The 19,188-nt window shown below is 55.1% G+C and overlaps 5 protein-coding genes across 5 annotated transcripts; 3 read left to right on the forward strand and 2 right to left on the reverse strand.

Moving 5' to 3' along the window:
* Positions 1 to 167: 167 nt before the first annotated feature.
* Positions 168 to 740, forward strand: A1O7_00073 (uncharacterized protein). The gene has a single exon (XM_007754115.1). It carries the CDS (start codon positions 193 to 195, stop codon positions 442 to 444), a length of 252 nt encoding a protein of 83 aa, XP_007752305.1. The 5' UTR covers positions 168 to 192; the 3' UTR covers positions 445 to 740.
* A 2,063-nt stretch (positions 741 to 2,803) lies between these two features.
* A1O7_00074 (uncharacterized protein) lies at positions 2,804 to 5,980 on the forward strand (the record flags this gene model as incomplete). The annotated part of the gene is made up of 5 exons (XM_007754116.1): positions 2,804 to 3,098; positions 3,162 to 3,909; positions 3,959 to 4,567; positions 4,616 to 4,997; positions 5,057 to 5,980. The coding sequence occupies 5 exons, from the start codon at positions 2,804 to 2,806 to the stop codon at positions 5,978 to 5,980; spliced, it is 2,958 nt and encodes a 985-aa protein (XP_007752306.1).
* Positions 5,981 to 8,468: 2,488 nt separating this feature from the next.
* A1O7_00075 (uncharacterized protein) lies at positions 8,469 to 10,390 on the forward strand (the record flags this gene model as incomplete). The annotated part of the gene is made up of 3 exons (XM_007754117.1): positions 8,469 to 8,651; positions 8,704 to 9,141; positions 9,194 to 10,390. The coding sequence occupies 3 exons, from the start codon at positions 8,469 to 8,471 to the stop codon at positions 10,388 to 10,390; spliced, it is 1,818 nt and encodes a 605-aa protein (XP_007752307.1).
* A 2,026-nt stretch (positions 10,391 to 12,416) lies between these two features.
* Positions 12,417 to 15,346, reverse strand: A1O7_00076 (uncharacterized protein; the record flags this gene model as incomplete). The annotated part of the gene is made up of 2 exons (XM_007754118.1): positions 12,417 to 15,263; positions 15,317 to 15,346. The coding sequence occupies 2 exons, from the start codon at positions 15,344 to 15,346 to the stop codon at positions 12,417 to 12,419; spliced, it is 2,877 nt and encodes a 958-aa protein (XP_007752308.1).
* Positions 15,347 to 16,076: 730 nt separating this feature from the next.
* On the reverse strand, positions 16,077 to 18,341 carry A1O7_00077 (uncharacterized protein; the record flags this gene model as incomplete). The annotated part of the gene is made up of 1 exon (XM_007754119.1): positions 16,077 to 18,341. One exon carries the CDS (start codon positions 18,339 to 18,341, stop codon positions 16,077 to 16,079), a length of 2,265 nt encoding a protein of 754 aa, XP_007752309.1.
* Positions 18,342 to 19,188: the final 847 nt, after the last annotated feature.

Consider the following 19,188-nt stretch of genomic DNA (forward strand, 5'->3'; position numbering starts at 1 on the left):
CTTTTAGCTTATGGTGAGCCACGTCGGCACCTTGATGGCTTCGAGCACTTGAACTGTGCTGGGCAACATCAAGTCAAGTGGCAGGTCTACAAAAGTGGCACACTGGTCTTGGGGCCGAGCCCTAATCGCAAATCGTCTCCATGTGAGTATACTAACCAGGAGCTAGATTCGTCTACGCCCGGTGGATAGGATATGGAAGCTGGCTGGTCGAGGCCCTTCAGCTGGAAGTTTCCTCTCTCCATCGAAGTGCTGCCTGTGTTGGTTCTCGCGGCCGGGATCTGGTCTTGTCCGAGTCTCCACGGTTGCTTGCGGAACATGAAGAGACAAGCAGCGCGCACACCGTTCTCAGTCGACTACATAACGGACATAGTCTCGTCGAAGCGGAATATGAACGATTTTTGGACAGCTGGAAGCCGCACGCCATTTCCGCGTGGGCTGGCTTGATTTGATCCCAGTGCCAAGTTTACGGCGGCGTCTGTTGTTGACTTGTAAGATTCAGCTCTTCACAATGTCGAGTGGAGTAAATGCCATCAACTATTGCAGGCCACGAACTTACGGCTATCCGCGCTCTAGCACTAGCAGGAGCCTCATGATCATCGGCGTCTATGATGCACAGGCCCAAGTGTATAAAACCGTCTGCATCGCGTTCGTGGACCGAGTCGGACGCAGGCAGGTGTTGATTCCCGTCCATGAAAGGCATGGGAGCTGCACTCTATGTCAACGCTACTCTGGCCCACTATTACATCGACGGGGAACAGCTTCCTGGTCGCAATGGTAAGGCACTCCGTGCGAGTGTGGCTAATTATGTGTTCGGCTTTGCGGTCCTTTTCGCGAGCCTTGGGCGCATCTCGGGGATATTTTCCAGGGAAGTGTTTTCCACAGCAGCGCGCGCCAAAAGCACCTCCTTGGTCCACGTTCAGAAATCGGGTGTTCAATTTGATCTTCGCCCAAATGCTCGCCTATTGTGCTCACAAGATGAGGTATTGCTACTTCTATGTATTCACCACGTTCAACTGGACCGCAGGAGTTGTTATATATTTCTTCTATTTCGAAACACAAGGCCATACTCTTGAGAGCGTTAACGAGTTGTCGGCGGCTTCAGGTCAGGCAGGAGATCGATATCCGTCGGACAATCAATACCGCCTTGGATGTGGAGAAAGTGATGGTTCCTGATCAGGCAGTTTCGACCAAGCCAGCATCCTGATGTTTGTGATTGATATCCATCACAAGGATCTAGCCAAACAAACAAACCTTCCCTGCATGGTGAGCCTGGAGGGCTGTCGATTGTTACTTGACCCAGCAATGGGGTGGCCATGATTGGGCGTGAACAACAGGGGGAGCAAAGGGCAAGCCTCGCAAGCCTAATTATATCCAAACGATCCACAGCATGTGTTGAGTGCTGCTCTATGCCATCATCAAGGCCGCCGGCGCCATTCACCGCCATGTTGAGGACAGGAAGCGAAGCGTAGGCCGGGCTTTATCCGTGTCTTGAAGACAGGTGCCACAACCACAGACCGGGCTTGCCTCCTCGTTGTCCGTTTCCCCGACCCTGGCGTGATATATCCACCAGGATCCTGCTAATGGTGGGATGGCCACGCGAGGCATGGATGCCCCTCCTCCCCTCACACGAAGTAGTTAAAGTTCCAGACACCGAGTTCGTGTTTCGGACCTGTTCGCTATAAGCATATCGCGCTCGGTTCAGGACTCTGAACGCTTCTACATCTGTATAGAAGAACAGGAGAATCTTTGAGATGATTTCAAGTGGCACCTGAGTCCTAGCGTGCCTGGATACAGCTGCTATTCGGGGGTAAAGCGGTTGCTTGCAGGGCAGAATTGTCTTGGAAGGGCATCTGTGAGTCGCTGTCATTCGTCCATAGGCGACTGCTACTTGTACAGGGGTGTTCGCCTGGACCCTTCAAGCCTCGCCCGTGATCTGCTATCTCCGGTATTCTCGTCGCCTCTGCTCGCACGCAAAAACCACTTGAGCATTCTGAACGTGACCCAACGTGCCATCGAGGCCTCAGAGGATCGGCGACTGTCCGTCCCTACTCGTCGCCCAGCGGCAGAGGATCGACAATCCACGTTGCGATGGGTTCCGGACCGTGGAGCGACTGTCGTATCGCGCTTGCACCACCTGCCTGCGCTGTGATAAACCTGAATAAGGGACCCTAAAAAGGGAGCAAAGGGCAACTCTAACAGCCAGCGAGGGTCCATCGCACAGTTATCCGGTTGGCCTCTGCATCCACGCGGGAGCCCAGCTCCGCAGCTAGGGGCTGCAAGACTGCGTCATTGGAGACGTCCCAAAAGTAGAGGTGGGGGTTAGACGAGCGCCCACGCTGGGTGACAGGCCCTCAGCCCAACCCAGTGGGCGTCACTGGGCGTCAGTGGGCGTCCCCGTAGCCTTTCCTAGGGACGCCCTGGCTTGTTGTTGGGCGAACCCGCAACCTCGTACGCTTCGTACCGCCAGAGTCGATCGCTTTCACACATCTGTTCTTTCCATCGCTATTCACCTTTCTTTCTCTTTTCGTTGCTTCTCTTGATCTTTGCATCGCCCATCCTGCTCTCGCCTAGATTCGACCGGACTGCGGAGGTTTTCAATTCCGAATGCGGCGCCGTGGACCGGCCTCGACAAATCTGTCTTTACCCAGCTATTTGTGACTCTTCTCAGCATCGTATGCGTCATTCGGCTGGCCTCAGCCAGTTGCAGGGTCGAGTCGAACGTCGCGCGTGGATGACTGCAGCAACGCTTCGGTTTCCTCCGTAGCATCTACCCACTCTTCCCGCTGCCTGAGGCTTGGATCGGATGGGCGACCAGGACTTCAACACCCCCCAGTCCCTGGGTCGCCCGTCCGACGAGGCTCTGAGCAATGCCGCGCTCAATTCGACCGCTGGCGCCTCACATCATGATGACGAACATGCTTCAGAGTCACGGCCTGAGTCTCCTTTGCCAGACACACCGCCAAGCGATTCCGGCGCAAAGCCACAGGCGCCCATGCAGAAGCGACGGAGGGTGACGAGAGCCTGTGACGAATGCCGGAGAAAGAAGATCAAGTGCGACGGTAAACAGCCGTGTACACATTGCACGGTCTACAGCTACGGTCTGTCGCGTTCCCCCGTGAATATCTTCGGCTGCTTGCTCGAATGACTGACGCGCAGCTTAGAGTGTACCTATGACCAGCCTTCTAACAGGAGGCGGAACCCGGCGCCGCAGTACATTGAGGCCCTCGAACAACGACTTCAAAAGGCCGAGTCGATATTGCGCACTGTATTACCGGGACTTGACCTGGACGATCCCAAGTTTGACGCTCGCAGTGTCGAGCAGCTGATCGAGCATAGCCGGCCAAAAGCAAATGTCAGTGGTGAAGGACGAGCGCCCTCGGAGGCCGCCAAGCCTGACGACGATGCTCAACTCCAGTCGATGGTCGATAGAACCGGTGCGCTGGACCTTGACGACCACGGTAACTGGGATTTCCATGGCCACTCGTCCGGCTACGTCTTTATGCGGAAGTTCCGCGCACAGTTTGGTGACCAGTTCCTGTCGGAGTATGAGCGTCCCCGCAAAAATCGAACGATAGCCCAGATCCTTGAGTCTCCCAAATCCGCCCACTCGTCACCGATAGATTTCAACCTCCCTCCTCACGTTGACCTTCCTCCCAGAGATGTGGCCATCGATCTATGCCGCAATACGTTGGACGATGCCTGTGCTCTCATGCGGCCGATCCACCGACCGACCTTCTTCAAACGACTTCATTCGGTCTACGACACCGAGCCCGACCAATACAACAACCACCACGTTCAATTCCTGCCGCTGCTCTATGTGGTTCTGGCTGTTGGTTGCCTGTTCTCCAAAACCGAAAACGAGAACACGGTGCTTGATATCAAGGGTTACAAGGAAGCAATCGAGCAAGGGTATGTGCTGGCCGGACAAGAGGGCACCGCTGTGCTAACGTTTAGTCAGATACCAATACTTCAGCACCGCCAAGCAGCTCCTCGACATCACAGACTGCAGGGATTTGGTCACGATTCAGGCCATTGTCTTCATGATAGTTTTTCTCCAGTCCTCGGCGAAGCTACCCATCTGCTATGCCTACATTGGCATTGCATTGAGGGCTTGCTGTCGGTTGGGCCTGCACCGTAACCTGCCCACCAAATTCAACCCTATCGAGTCCGAGGAGCGCAAGCGGATCTTCTGGCTTGTACGGAAGCTGGATGCCTATGTGGGTGCAGCACTCGGACTTCCCCAGATGTTGAGTGACGAAGAAATCGACCAAGAATACCCTTCCGAGGTTGACGACGACTATATCACCGACCAAGCTATTCTGCCAATGCCTGCAGGCACTTTTCCACTCATGCGAGCAGCCAACGCCCACACCAGGTTGACCATGATTATGAGGAAAGTCGTGCGCTACATCTACCCTCTCAAGTCCCTAGACAACTCGAAAGCCGAGCCGGTATATAGCATCAGTCACAAGAAGATCCGCGAGCTCGAAAAGGACCTGCAGAATTGGATGGATGAATTGCCAATGGAATTGAGACCGTCGGACAATTGCGGACGTGAGCTTGAAAGGTATGTTTATGAATTGAATGGCGCACGAGGAGGGCTGACATGATCTAGGGTCCAGCAACACCTACGCATGGGGTATGCCCACGTCCAAATGATGGTCTATCGCCCGTTTGTTCATTATGTATCTCAAGCATGCCAGGCGAGAAACGTGGACAAACGAAGCTTTGCTTGCGCTGCAGCGTGTATCAGCGTTGCCAGGAACATCGTCCACATAATGAGCGAGATGAAGAGGAGGGGGTTGCTGGTAGGATCCTACTGGTTTTTCATGTACACGACATATTTCGCCATCCTGTCCCTCGTATTCTTCGTCATCGAAAATCCGAATAATTCCACCAGCAATGAGATCCTGAAAGATGCATTGGAAGGGAGAGATACCCTGGCGAGCTTAGCGAAGCGAAGTATGGCTGCCGACAGGTGCACGGTCAGCCTGACGGTAAGCAACACCCAATGACAGTTGTCGCGGAGAATCCAATGCTGACGGTTCCGTGCCAGGGACTTTTCGATGTCCTTCCAGAAAAACTAAAGGAACGGCGAAGTTCACTGAATCTGGCTCCAGCAAGCGCTCGAAAGCGGCCTTCGCCAGGATCTGAAGCAGGCCTACTGCAGGAAAGGCAGACTTTGCCCGACCTTGGCGCTCCGGTAAGCTCCAGAGAGCAATCAGGAACACCCAGCAGGGCGAGGACGCTCCCATCAGACTATCTTGCCAAACTGGCCAAACGAAAGTCTCTCCCGGACGCGGTTCTGTCTTCCTTCCAAGAACAGATGCAGAATCCACATTTGATGGGTTTTAACAGCCCATCTGCTTCGTCCCCGCTGTCACCGAACTATCAGTTCACGCCTCAGATAGGGAACGCGCAGATCCCGGATCTTAAGAGTGTTATGTTTCCAAGCGACAACCCTTTTGCATACCCGAGCCAACCAATGAGTGCACTAGAATCAGCTGACGGGCACTACCCGTTCTCAGAGGCAAGCATGACTCCAAACGAGTCAAATCTGTTTGGGACACCGAGCAGTGGCACGCACCAAATACCCCAGCATTTTGGTGGTTATGACTTTGCTTTTCAGCAGGCCTTGGGCGACAATCCCAACCTGGCACAACAGTTTGCAGCACAGGGCAACCGAGATTTCCATGCCCCCTTTACCGATTTTCTGGTGCAGAATGGGATCGGGCATGATATGAGCCATCTGGGTGCGATTCCCAGATCGACGGAGCCGGGGACCATGAACGATCTAAATGGCACGGCGAACGCAGGTGCATACTGGAAGAGCATGGGTGGTGGACAGGGAGGTATAGGACCAGCGCAAGCGCAAGCGCAGGGCCTGCAGCCGACGAACTTGGATTATTTCGGCTCCGAGAGCTGGAACCCGGCATGGGCGGAGCAGCAATATGGACACCGCTTCCGCACCGAAGGTTGATACGTATCTGGCGTTCACTCTTAGGTCCTGGGATACAGTGGTTCCAGGCATTGGCATGATTGCACGGGTTAATGAAAAGGGGCAGGCATTGCTATTGTGATACCACGGATTTGCACTATCTCGGCGTACGCGTCATTCTGCACGAGGCTGAAGAGCCGTTGATACCATTCGAAGACGCCGACATCGAGGTTGGCCTCTGGGACGATGCAAGACGAGATGAGACGTACATGTGCAGAGAGGCGATGCAGGACATGGATATATGTTGGCTTGTAGTCGAACCCGTTGAGGAGCAATCGAAATGATATGAGGACCAGAGCCATCGACCGAAGACGCAGGTCCGGCCTACGCCAGAAGGGCTCTTCGTCCTGCCACGCTCAACATCCAGCTCCATTGGATGTACGCGCACACCGTAAAATATGTGCCGATGCTTGAGCAGATTTCTGAAATTGGGATCGCCGTAACCAACTTCACGGCAGGCAGACAGGTGGTGTCCCCATCTGCCCAAGATTTCCGCTGAGTTCTTGGAGTCTTGGGATCCTTGGAACGTCCCAAGAATTCCGCCAGACATTGGCAAACGCTGGGCAACACGCGTCCCGAAACGGCGGACGTAGCAAAGCGGGCAAAATTTCATTTTCATCTCGAGCGAGCGACGACAGCCCAGGCTTGCTTGCGCAAGCGGGGTAACTCCACCACCTCAACTCTGTCGCTTAACACAAGTCAAAAGCTAGAGCGCATGATGGCGTATTTGGGGGCAATGATTGGCAGCCAGGAGTCGAAATGTTCATTGTTGATGACGAGCAAGCAGGACCTGGCAGGACCATGGATTTTCAAGGGCGCCTGAGGCGAACTCTGGTGAACTCAGAGTGTGGCCATGTGGCATGACGAAGCTACGGATCGATCTTTGTGAGTTACTCACGCCGAAGAACGCATCTCGGTCGTTGGTGCCGTCACTACCTCGTATGCCCTGTGGTAACCGTGTCGACCCTCGCTCCACGTGGAAGCAATACCACAATACTCACACTGTGCACGCTGTAGGCGATGCTGCTGTAAACCGCTTTCGGCACGGCCTCGTATTCGCGAGGATGGACGGAACCAAAGCGCATCCCCAGAAAAGGCAATGCTGCGTCAGTCCAACCAAGCTTCGCACAACGGCCAGCTGTGAGCAAGTTGCTTGCACGAAAGAAGCAATGTACAGTATCTGCTGCATCGTATCGTCCGGAGTGCTTATCGTCGATGCCTCGGATGCCAAAACGAAACGCGAGAGATGGGAAGCGAGAGGCCCAAAGGCAGCCCCTCAATCGGAGAATGCATGGCAAAGCGAAGTCCCAAGAGTTTCCGGAGCCAAGGGGCAAATGAGAATGTGAGCTGAATGGGTATGGGCCGCCTAGAAGCCCCCGTTATCGCCAGATTTGCCACCTGCAACACGACCCAGACATTTGGCTGCGCCTCCTTCCAAGTGTCTTGGTGCATTTTTCCTCCCTTGGCCATGCTCGTCCCGCTGTCCAAGAACTCCTCTCGACCCAAGAAAGACCAAGACCATGAGGAGATTTGATCAGGCCTCCTCCGCTCAGTCGTCGCCACGGTGAGATTCGGACCGAGTGTTCGGTCAGCAGCTCTATTAAATGCGCGTGCGGCAACGCTGCCCTGGGAAGGTGTCGCAGGATCTTCCCGGAGTGGTCTGCTCTTTGCGAGCTGCGTATCACGCTGACAGCCGACTCGAGAGACTCGGGCCTGGAGGGTTGAAGGCCGCTCAGAGTTGCTCTCTAGCCGGCGCGCTGAAGCAGGAATTCCCCACCCAGATGCACCAGCTTGCGCCGCGGATTGGCTGGATTGCGTAGGTTGCACTTGGCATGTTTTAGCGGCTCGGCGTTGCTCCTGCCTCAGTTTGAATCGGCGCACGCCTCCAGTGGCCTCCCTTCCTCTCAGTGCCACGGATGCATGCCAGTGCCAAAAGCCAAATGGGTTCTTTCCCTCTGGTCCGTGATGAGTGTCTCGCTGGGCCAGTTCAGCTCCCGCCCTTCTGCCTCTCTGAGAGAGCACTTGTTTCGATGAGTGGCTGGCCCCTCATTGCCCTCTATTTCTCCCGACCAAGCACTGTGTAGCTCTTTCCCTTGTAGATAAAGCTATTTCCCGTGAATCCCTGGCCACATCGTCATTCTAGCCGCCGCTTGAGTCAGTCAGTTGGCCCCCGGGACGTGAGTCTCTCCTCTGGCATAACTTACATACTCCCCCCGGCTACTTCGCTGCTGCTCGCGCAAAATCTTCCCTCTTTTCCGGATACCCTTTCATTCACTATTCCCTCACTTTCTCTTCACTTCACCACCCAGCGCAGTTGTCTCTCGCGTAACCTCCCCTGTGAGAGGCGCACTGCGGGAAAGATCAACTTCGTGGTCTTTTCAAGTCGCGCTCGAACGTCGAAGAAGTCGTTTTCTTGGCTTTCTCGACGGCAAGCTTGGCGCCAGCATCTGCATCCTCTTCCGCCGCGACAATGTCAGAGAACAACACCACTACCCCCAATACTGCGGCGACGCAGGACGCGACCCAGCAGCAAGGTCAACTCCAGACGCCGCTGGCTTCGAATCCTGCTCCGAATGTCAACTCGGCAGGTGAGAACTTGCAGTGCCAGTGGCAAGGATGCGGCGAGCGCTGCCCGACCGCTGAAGCCCTCTACGTGAGTTCACGCCCTCGTCAAACCATGTGGACCTCGCTGACATGATGCTCAGGAACATGTCTGCGAGCGTCATGTTGGTCGCAAGTCGACGAACAACCTCAACTTGACCTGCGCCTGGGGCCAGTGCCGCACCACCACGGTGAAGCGCGACCACATCACCTCTCACATCCGAGTCCATGTGCCGTTGAAGCCTCACAAATGCGAGTTCTGCGGCAAGGCCTTCAAGCGCCCCCAGGATCTCAAGAAACATGTCAAGACTCATGCTGATGACAGCGTCATCATGCGCTCCCCCAACCTCGAGCCAGGTGGCGGCCAGCGTTCGGTTCAAAACGGCATGGGACAAGGTGGGCACTACAACGCCTCATACTATGGTCGCGGTCTGACTGGACAAGTTCCTCAAAACTACTACGCGCCTGCTATGCCGGGTCCCCACGACTACGCCGCCCAACAGCACCCTAACCAATATTACCAACCTCATCCTCAAGTTCCGGTACGTGGTCCCCCTTTATGCCACCCGGTGAGCACAAACTGATTCATCACAGACAGGAGGACACCCGGGCTACGGTCCAGTGACTTACTACAGCACCGCTCCGCCCACCGCCAGTTATGACTTTGAGGCTCGCAAGCGTGGTTTTGATGCGCTCGATCATTTCTTCGGCCAAGTTCGACGTCGCGAAGTTGATCCCATCAACTTCCACAATGTCAGCCGCCGTCTCTTTGAGCTGCAAGGTCTTCAACTGCCTCAGATCATCCCAGCTGCTGTCCCAACCCCTGCCTATCAACCCGTCGCAGTTGGTGGCGGCTATGGCCAGGAAGATCCCATTCAAGCCTACAGCCTCCCACCAATGGGCAACGCAAAGACCAGAGAAGATTTGACCTCGATCGACCAGATCCTGGAGCAGATGCAAGCAACCATCTACGAGCAGGATGCGCATCTCACCGCTGGTGTCGCCCCTACTGGTGCTGGGTATGTCACGTACGCCAGAGCTAGCAATAGCCCACCCAGCACTTCTCATCATGGATCTGCCGCAGCCCAGGCCAACGCTACCTCGTTGCTGCAGCACGGCCACCAAGAGAGCATTGCCAGTAACACTACTGACGCCAGCACCCCTGGACTCACCCCGCCCTCATCCGCCCAGAGCTATACTTCTGGCCAGAGTCCTCTGCCAGGCCATGCCGCTCCGACCAGCTCTGCCATGTACCCTACCCTGCCAGCCTCTGCTAGCGACATGGCCTATGCCGCAGCCAACGCTGCGACGCTTAGTGGTCTGTATGATGAAGATCGCCGTCGGTGGGAGGGCGGCCGTCTCCAACGCGCCGCTCCTGGCAAGGGCAGAGATGATATGGACATGGCCAGCGATGGTTCCGCCACGCCTCCCGCGTCGGGCATCAACGCGGAGTCCAAAGGCAAGAAGAGAGATTCTCCTGTCAGCAGCGTTATCGACCCTGCTCTTGATACTGCTGACACGCCACGCGAATCCAAGGACAGCCCACCAGACCAGACCGAGACATGGGTCCAGAACATGCGGCTGATCGAATGGATGCGTGAATTCATCAAGAAGAAGTTGGAGACTGGTGACTACGACGGTGCTACGCCAGAGCCGGCCAAGGACGTTACGAAGACAGATGTCGGTGAGCAGGATGATACCGAAATGGGCGGTACCGATGACCACAAGGAGAAGACCACGGACGCGGAGCAGCTGTACCCGGTTCTAAGGCATGTCGAGGAGAGCGCCTAGGTGGCGGTTCATGCCTATCGACATCTCATTGAGGTCCCGGTCCAGTATCGTTACTTCGGCTGAGGGGTGGGTGCAGTCACACGAAGTGCGGAGGCCGGTTTAGCCCTTGATTGGTGTATGGTTTTTCATCTTGTCTTGCTGGGGCGTTTTAACGGCGTCAAAACCGGGGAAATCGACGATGAACATGACATGGGTTGAAAGTCAGGCGGAGGGATACCAGATTCACCGCATTGACGTTCATACGTTGAATTACGACGACAGAGGTTTAGCAGATGACGGAACAGAAGAAGGCACATACATTCTTGTACGTGTGCAAGCCATGCCGACCGTCATGAATAGCATAGCATAGCACAGAATGGCACAACACGGCATAGCATAGCTTAGCTTACCTTTACTCGCCAGGACGTGGCAGAATGGCATGACACTGTAATCCAGACATCCTGCGAGTCAAGAGTTTCCCACTTGTTTACTGTACGTAGTAGAACCCAGGTCCCTGTTTCGGTCTCCTTGCCCGTCTCCTTGCCTGTCTTCTTGCCTCGTCGAGCTTACACAATCTCGCGCCGGTGACAGAGTGGAACTGATGAGCGCGGGTGAGAGAAGTCGGCCAGAATCAAGGCGTTGACCACATAAGACGGAGTGTGAAGCCCAGGTCCCCCTCCATTCTTTTCTTCTTGTCTGCCCACTTGCCTGTCTTTTTGCCCTTGTGGAGCGTACGCAATCTTTCCGTCCCCGACTGCGTGGAATTGAAGAGTATGTGTTAGAGTAGTGAAGAATCCGCGCTGCCGTGCTGAGCTGACGTTGCCTGCCTGCCTGCCAGGTCGGTGGCGTGGAGATGATTCTTCTAGAGTACACACATACATACAGTACCTTGGTTATCTATCTATCTACCCTACCATGCATGGTACATTCATACATGCACGCCCCCCGTTCGGGGCCCGCACAGCGCAACACAACACCGCATGGACATGTACATGTATGTGCATATGTGTATGTGTATAATTACTATGTATGGATGAAACAACGAGGCCTGGATTCGGACGGCATCGAATCATTTGATTACTATTGTTGATTAGTGGGTGGTTGTAACAATAACAATATCATCCTGCAGTAACTTGTGCGTCCGTCCATCCGTTCATTTATTCGGTTTAGTTACGTTACTGGTCTGGTCGACCTCTCGGGTGCGCCCCCTTTGAAGATGAGTTCCTCCGCGCCGTCTACTGTATGTCCAAGACCCCTACCGACCGACCGACCGACCGGGCCAGCTGTGCGTTCCGCGCTAGTGTGTAAGGTACATATGCGCCCATGTTGTCCCTGTCTTCGTGTCCGTGTGTCGAAGTGTTTGAGTACTCAAGCGTCCAAGGACTCGAGAAATCCAGGTATCCAGGTATCTAGGTACTCCAGTATCCAATGTAGTCAAGTACTCAAGTACTCAAGTATCCATCCGTCCTCCCACGCAATGCAACCTTGAACATACACACCGTACGCCACGCCATGCTACAGTCACTACATTATGAACCAATTGTACATACGGAGTACACAGTAGGGACTCCGTACCTAGGCAGGTACTCCCCTTGACTGGACTACCCTACACAGAAGTACGGTAGCGAATTGTTCGGCTCGTGCGATCCGCCAGTGGCTCATGCTCATGCTCATGCTCATGCTCATGCTCATGCTCATGCTCATGCTCATGCTCATGCTCATCATCCACTAAATTATGGCGAACAAACATGGTCATCATGAATGAGTGAATGATTACGTGTCCATTCGATCTCGGCACAGGAACGTGCACGGACCTGAGCTGAGCCGACTTAAACTTGGAGTGACGTGACATAATATCAAATCCGTTGTTCCCCAAGCACTCGTCGTCTGTGCAGCGGCGGGAGGTGAAGAAGGACGCTCATTTCATTTCATCGACAATTCCACCTGCTCTCGTCGCCATGCAGCGAGGTGAGCAAGAACGACGCCATTTCGTCAACAACTCCACCTGCTCCCGTCGCCATGTCGCGGAGTGAGGAAGGACGCTCGCTCATTTCATCAACAATTCTAGCTGCTCCCGTCTCCGCTCGCGGGCTCGCATGCTCAGACTGCTCTGCGCGGCGGGCATGTCCTTGACCTCACCCAAACCTAGCGGGTCGAGATCATCTGCCACGCCGAGGGGCTTCTGTTCGGTGGAAGGATTACTGTCTGGCTCGACAGCATCATCACCCTTCTCATGGGGCGTCGGTGTGCTCTGCTCTTGTGTCGTGATCTCGGCTGCCCTTTGATCTGCGTCAGTCCGCTGTTCTTGACCTGCCAAGGCAGGGCTCCCTGGCAGCGGCGTACGCTTGGCCTCGTTCCCGTGCGGGAAATGATGGATCATGACTGTCGACTGGTCGGAAGTTGAGAGAACGTTGGCGGTACCGGCCTGGGAGTCATCCTTAATGGCTCGGAGGCGGTCGCTCATTATTCTTTCAGGGCTTGGCTCGTTGGGTTGTTTGGAGAGGCCGTGGTCCTTGCGCGGGGTTGCATCCTCGGACTCGGGTGGGTTGGGCGTCCGCGATCGCGAAAGCGGTGGTTGTGGCATTGATGACGACGGGCTCCTCGACCGAGCTGCAGAACGTCCAGGCACCTCGGAACCCTGGGCGGGCTCTTGCTGCGCACGAGGAGAAGTCGCCAATCCAACGGTCGCTTCGCTCGTTTCCACGCCTACGAGTACAGGTGTCCTAGGCCTGGAAACAGGCGCGCTGGCAGAAGACGAGTATCCAGCTTGGGATGCAGGAACAGAGGTCCACAGTTCAGACCCTTCAGCGTCACTTGTACCATTAGGCCGAGCTGTGGCCACAGGCTGAGTCTTCACATTCATTTCCTCGTCTGTGCGTGCAAACAGTTCGTTCCACCAGCGCACCTCATCCGGCTTGGGAAACATAAGCCTCTCCTTGCCTCGTACATTGTCGTCGATCGTAGGGTCATATTTGGGGTTGAGGAATTCCTCTTTACGGGCGATAAAGTAGTCCCATACACTTCTCGTGCGCTCGGCCAGATGTAGCTCTCTGCGTTCTCGTTCATTATCGCCCAGGAACGTGCCATACTGGCAGGAATACAGGTGATAGAGGAGACGGCGGAGGAACCGCTCAGTAAACTCGAAGCGGGTGGGGTATTGGTACAGGAGCTGGTATGTGGCGTCGAGAAATTGGTGGAAAACTGGAGACGTTTCTTTCACCTTGGTGACGACCTTGTCCTTTTCCTTTTTGTGGGCGCCGGAAACGATTCGCCGAGCGGATTGAGACTCTGAGTCGTAGTTTGCTGCAGTACCCGCGTCGGCGTCAGAGTCGACGTTGATTGACTCCCTGGACTCGTTGTGCTTGCTGTTCGAGAAGAATCCTTTTGCGCTCAGAAAGGCGTTCTCAAACGTGGCCATCGCTCCACTCTTCTGGTCCTTGTCGTCAACATCATCACTGCCTCGGCCAATTCGCTCGTTCTCGATCTGAAACCACTTCTCCGAGCTTAGGAATCCAGATCGGTGCTTGAACATGTGTCCAAAGCTGAGCCAATCCTTCTCCACGAGCACCATGAACCCCTCGAGCGTGCGGTAATAGGGGTCTAAGCATATTTGGCTGATTGAAGACAGTTGACTCGTCCTGTCCCACCCGTCACTGCAATGAATGAGTACATGGCTGTGCTGGAGCCCGACTTGGCGAGCAATCAGGGCGGATCCATCGAGAATGAGGCCGATATGCTTCAACCAGTTGCTTTTTTGCAGTAACTCCTGATTAGGCCCCAGCGGCGTCAGGTCGGAATCCTTCAGAGAATCTATCACTTTCTGGAGGCTGTCCCGCATGACATGGATGTTGTCGATGCCCAGGTATGCCTTGGTGGCGAACTTGTAGTTGCTCATATCCTCCGACCCCATGCCTTGGGTCTGCATGACCAGCGCATTGATGGTTGGGCGTGCATCGACGATCATGTTTCGTTGTTGAGCCCCGTACACCATTGGTCTTTTGTCATCTGAGCCTTCGGGTGCATCGTCATCGCCACGAAAGCGGGAGATGATGGCATCCTCTACCGCTTCAGCGTCTGCCTGCGAGATCTGCTCGTCCAAGACCACCGAGCAATTGGTCTCTTTGCTTGACCCTGACTCCTCGCGCTCGGGCGGAGGGGAGCCGTATGCCGACAGTGGCCTTTCCGCCCTCGTCGTGTTGAAGATTGCAGCTACGAGCTTTTCGTCTTGGATGCTTCTATTTCCCCTGACACCGACCAGTGGCTGTGACGAGCGAGTAATGGTGCAGTCGTTGACGGGATGAAGATATGTGAGGACGGGTATCCGTGCTCTCGATCTGTAGCGGCCGGCATAGTTCAAGGTGTTATCTGAGATGTTCGCCGGAACAGCCAGAACCGCCGGGTACGTCGGGGAGAACTGGTAGTCCTTGTTGATGGTGGAAATCCTCCAGTTTGTCTGTCTCTTCTCATCACCCAGACCCATCCGTCTCCACTCGCGCATAGGGTCATAAAGAGCCCAGCCTTTGCCCTGGACATCTTTCTCTGGTCCTGTCGGGTGATATGAGAAGGCGTAGAGCTTCTCGATCCCGCTAAGCTTGCATGTCCACGCCTTCACGCTGTCGTAGACGTCCCTTGCCTTCCGGTCGTCGTTGAAATAGAAGCAGTAGAAGTTGAAGTCACGGCAACGTAGCCGGATAGACGAGGGCTGCCTCGAGGCGGTAGGACTCGGTTGGAAGGTGCAGAAGTGGATGATTGGGTAGGTGATCCAAGTCTCGCGTGGTCGAGCTCGACTTCCGTCGGTGGCAGGAGGGGCATGCACAAAGATGATGTGGTGGGGCGTCAGGTGTAGAGTGCCGTTGACTTGCGTCCCACGCCGCGAGAGGGTCACGTCGTCGACCTGTAGAGAGAACCGTCAGCGAGACAGGTCAGGGTATGGTGCAACCGTCCAACCTTCGCGATGCGCGTGCGTTCCATCGCCATCTTGTGCCGACTTGTCTTGGATGTGCTCTTGCTGTTGTTCGCGGGTGTGAGGGGCTCGGGTAACGACGACTACGCGAAGAGTGGCATCTGGATTTGTCTAAGACGGCATTCCTCTCAGTTGTGACACCGATCAGTCTAAAGCGCAGGAGCCGTTCGCCAGGCAGATCGGCGTCAGAGTGAAATGCCACGACAGCCCGCCGCATCCACGTCTTTCCTAGCGCAGCCTCGTCTGTACTACCCGAGACAAGGCTGTGGTTGTGGTAGTGATGGCTGGACATTCAAGAGCTGAAACAACGGAGCCGCATGATCAAGTCGTCTTCTTGATTCGCCGCTACTCAGACAATGCGTGTTTGCTTTAGTAGCCACGTCGCCTCATCTCAGTCAGTCACACCATGGTGCTCCTCTCCGCATGTCGTCTCATCCGACGTAGAGATGATTCATACAACCCTTGCTGTCATGACTAATTGTACAAATCGCTGAACCCGATGTCCATCCTCTAGGCCCTCGTCTCTAGAGGCATGAGAGGCGCCCGTTCATGCATGTTGACCATTACATTCGTGGCACTGCTGGTTCCCCAGTTCGCTTTTCCCGGAGAAAACGCCTTGCTATGTTCAAAAAACAAAAGAAACACTCCAATCATGTCGGTTTTAGTCCCTGTCTTAGACATTAAATCCAAATTCAAACCTGTGGTTATGCCCGCTTTCCGACATGCATGCGTCGCCTGTTCGCTTTACAAGAAGTCTTCGATATTTCGAAATATCTCGGGTCCTTCGCCCTGCTGATGGGGACTTCGCGGGTCAAAAGGAACTGGTATGGTATCTCCTGGTGCCGCCAGGTGTATCGATGGTCGAATCTGTGGGGGCAGTAAACCACCTTTTGACGGCTTCTTCTTGAGTTTCTGACTCACGGCCAGGTCTCCTGCGACCGTGATACCGAATGGTGATGCCATAAACTCGGCCGCCCGAGGTGAAAATAGCGACGGGCTGCTGGGTTCCTCCATGGCTAGATCCATTTTTGGTGAGCTGGTCAGGAGTCCCAACCGAGGAGTCTTCGAGGGGTTGGACAGTGGTTGAGAAGGCGAGGCATCGAAGCGCTCTCGAAATGGCAGCGGCCGTGGGGATGCACCCTGTGGAGAACTCTGGGTGCGAGGCGGACTCGGAGTCTCAGCAGCAACTGCCAATTCAGGAGTCTTTGCTGGTTCAGGGGATGATCGTGCGATGCCTCCCAAGATCTGGCTGAGCTTGATGGGTGTGGCCACCGCAGTCGGCTCGTTCCGCGGGAAAAGGGGAACCGGAGGCAGCTCTTTATTCAATCTCAAAGGCGCCGCGGCCTTTGGAACATGCGAAGCAATGATTGCGCTGCTAGAAAGCGGCGCCTGTCCATCAGCTTGAGACGGAGCTTGCCAGGACGACTGCTTCGCAATGGGTGTATCCATTACCGGAGAGCTCGACGATTTAATCTGCCACCAGCTCGATTTAGGTTTGTTGCAATGGTCTCCGTAGACGTCCTTGACCACCTTTGCCCGGAAATCCGTCAACTGATAGATCAGACTCATGTTGGGCCCGACCCATTGACTTCGCTGTTTGACCGCCATGTACACCGAGTGGAAATCTGGCTGGTAACCCTTGTACAGACCATATGCAATCACCAGTGATGCTGATCGACTGACGCCCAGCTGACAGTGTATGAGCACCTTTTTGCCCTCTTGAACCCGCTCATCAATGATTCGGCATAGACAATACAGATCCTCCAGTATTTCTGAATTATGATCCCATGGTACATGCAAGTATTCAGGTCGTTTTGCTTGACTGAATGAACTCGGTCGAGGGGTGGAAGGTGTCGGCAGGTCACTTTGGCGAGGCCACTCCCAGGCCGACTTGAAGGACATTTCGGAGATAGCGGTCTGTGGTTCCGATATCTCTGGCTTTGGAGCGTCCATCAGAAAGGGATTCTTGATTTCCTTGGCCACATTGATGACCGTGTCGAACTTGCTTGCTTCTTCCGCGGTGGGTTCGAGATACAAATACACTCCAGTGTCGTAGATCAGCACTGGTCCCTTGGGGTAACCTCTCTCCTGAGTTTCCTGTGACTTTTGCGCACGGTGGCTTTCGTCCTCCTCCTTCAGCTCGGGCAGCTGACTATTGACGGATTGACCCGAGCTACTGGAGTCCGAGCCTTGACCGGAGATAACAGTACCAGAGGCGGGTAGGTGGAGAAAAAGGCCACCAGGAGGTTGTTTCTTCGGCGAAGCCAGCGAGGCGAGTGCTGGCGACGAAGCCATGTGGTGTAATACGGGCCGGAAGCTAGGTGTTGGGGGGACGTCCATGGCCCGATTGAATGTCGACTGTTGAAATCCAGGGGTCCGGATTGTCAGATTCGTCGGCTTCCTCCGCCCTGTTTTCGGCGCGTCCTTCGAGGGGGAAGTGGGTGCTGAGAACGCGTGAGATTCGAACCCATGCGAAGTCGCGGGCCGCGAGAGGACTACAGCGCCCATGTTCAAGGATAGATTCTTGACATTCTTTGGAGCGTCAGGGACCAAACCAGGCCTCGGTGGCTCGTCCTGGGGTGGCGGTATCCTCTGGGGCGGAGAATTTCGAGGTACTTCTATCGATGGTCTGATCATAATGTTCCGGAAAGGAGAGACTGGGGCATTCGATGACGCTGACTCGGGGGACGAGCCGGGCGAGGAGTCTGTTATGACGGGAGAGTCAAAGGTGGAATTGGTGTTTGTGGGCGAGGAGTCTGTTGAAGTCGAGGTAATAGAAGTGACGCTGTCGCGGTGGTGAAGAGAAAGAGCAGAGCGTTGAATGGCGGCCTCGGACGGAGGGCTTGCGTCAGTAACCAAGACCTGGGTGTCACTCTCTGGTATCGAGCCGGTAGCAGCAGCAGCCAGTTCTTCCATATCCTTCAGCAGGCTTGAATCGGGTTTTCCAACGACTGACATGAAGGACGGAAACGGGGTTGACATGACCGAGCCGACCTCGACGTGGGGCATATTCGAGTATTTGGTCGGATAGAGAGGAGGACGCCGCTTGATGGCGGGAGCGGTGAATTGGGAGGAATCAGGGCAAGCTATCGACGAGGCTGAGGATGTTGAAGCATGGCGCACGCAGCGGCGGATTGTACTCGTGATATCTTGGTAGTCGTTGGCCAGATCAAACGATCTCTTGCGCTGGTGACGGTCAGTGAGGCAGTCCATTGAGGCTCTTGAGAGGGTGCAAGGGCAGTGGTGACAGCAGGCAGCAGGAGAACCATTGCACCACCGCATCAACAAAGTTAAAGGTCAGAAGGGAGATGTAGTATGGACGTACAATGGAGGAGTGGCCCAAGTTGAGGCCTCAAAACAAACAGTTACAGCTGAAGAGTAGCGCAAACAACGGTCAAAGAGCAAGAGTGTAGCAGCTGCCTTGTCCCTGTCGCGAGTGTTTGCTGGAGTTGCTTCCCAGCAGTTTCAGATCCGGCGCGTCTCCAGTTTATCCAACGTGTTGCGGCTGAGCCTCGACCACCGACTCCACCAGGTCACAAATGTGTGTAATGCGGATTTGGGACGGTGGGATCAGACTACCGCGCCGTGAAACGGGTAATGGTGTATGCGCAGGAGAGGGCGAGCACCGACTATCGAAATGCGACCGGCTGGTCTATAAAGTTGAGGTCGCAGAGACCGAGGGGAGCGTGAGAAGTGAGTCGTCGACGGCGGCGGCTTCGTGCAAATCAGAGCAGCTCCTGAGATCGCTGGCGGCAACGCAAAAGTGGACTTGGACGTGGACTTTGCGACAAGGACGGGGTTTCGAGGAGAGGGACAGTCTTTGGTGGGCCGCTCGCTCGACTCAGCCGACTGGCAA

The sequence above is a fragment of the Cladophialophora yegresii genome (assembly GCF_000585515.1).
Source record: "Cladophialophora yegresii CBS 114405 chromosome Unknown aczIN-supercont1.1, whole genome shotgun sequence".
NCBI classification, from domain to species: Eukaryota; Fungi; Ascomycota; class Eurotiomycetes; order Chaetothyriales; family Herpotrichiellaceae; genus Cladophialophora; species Cladophialophora yegresii.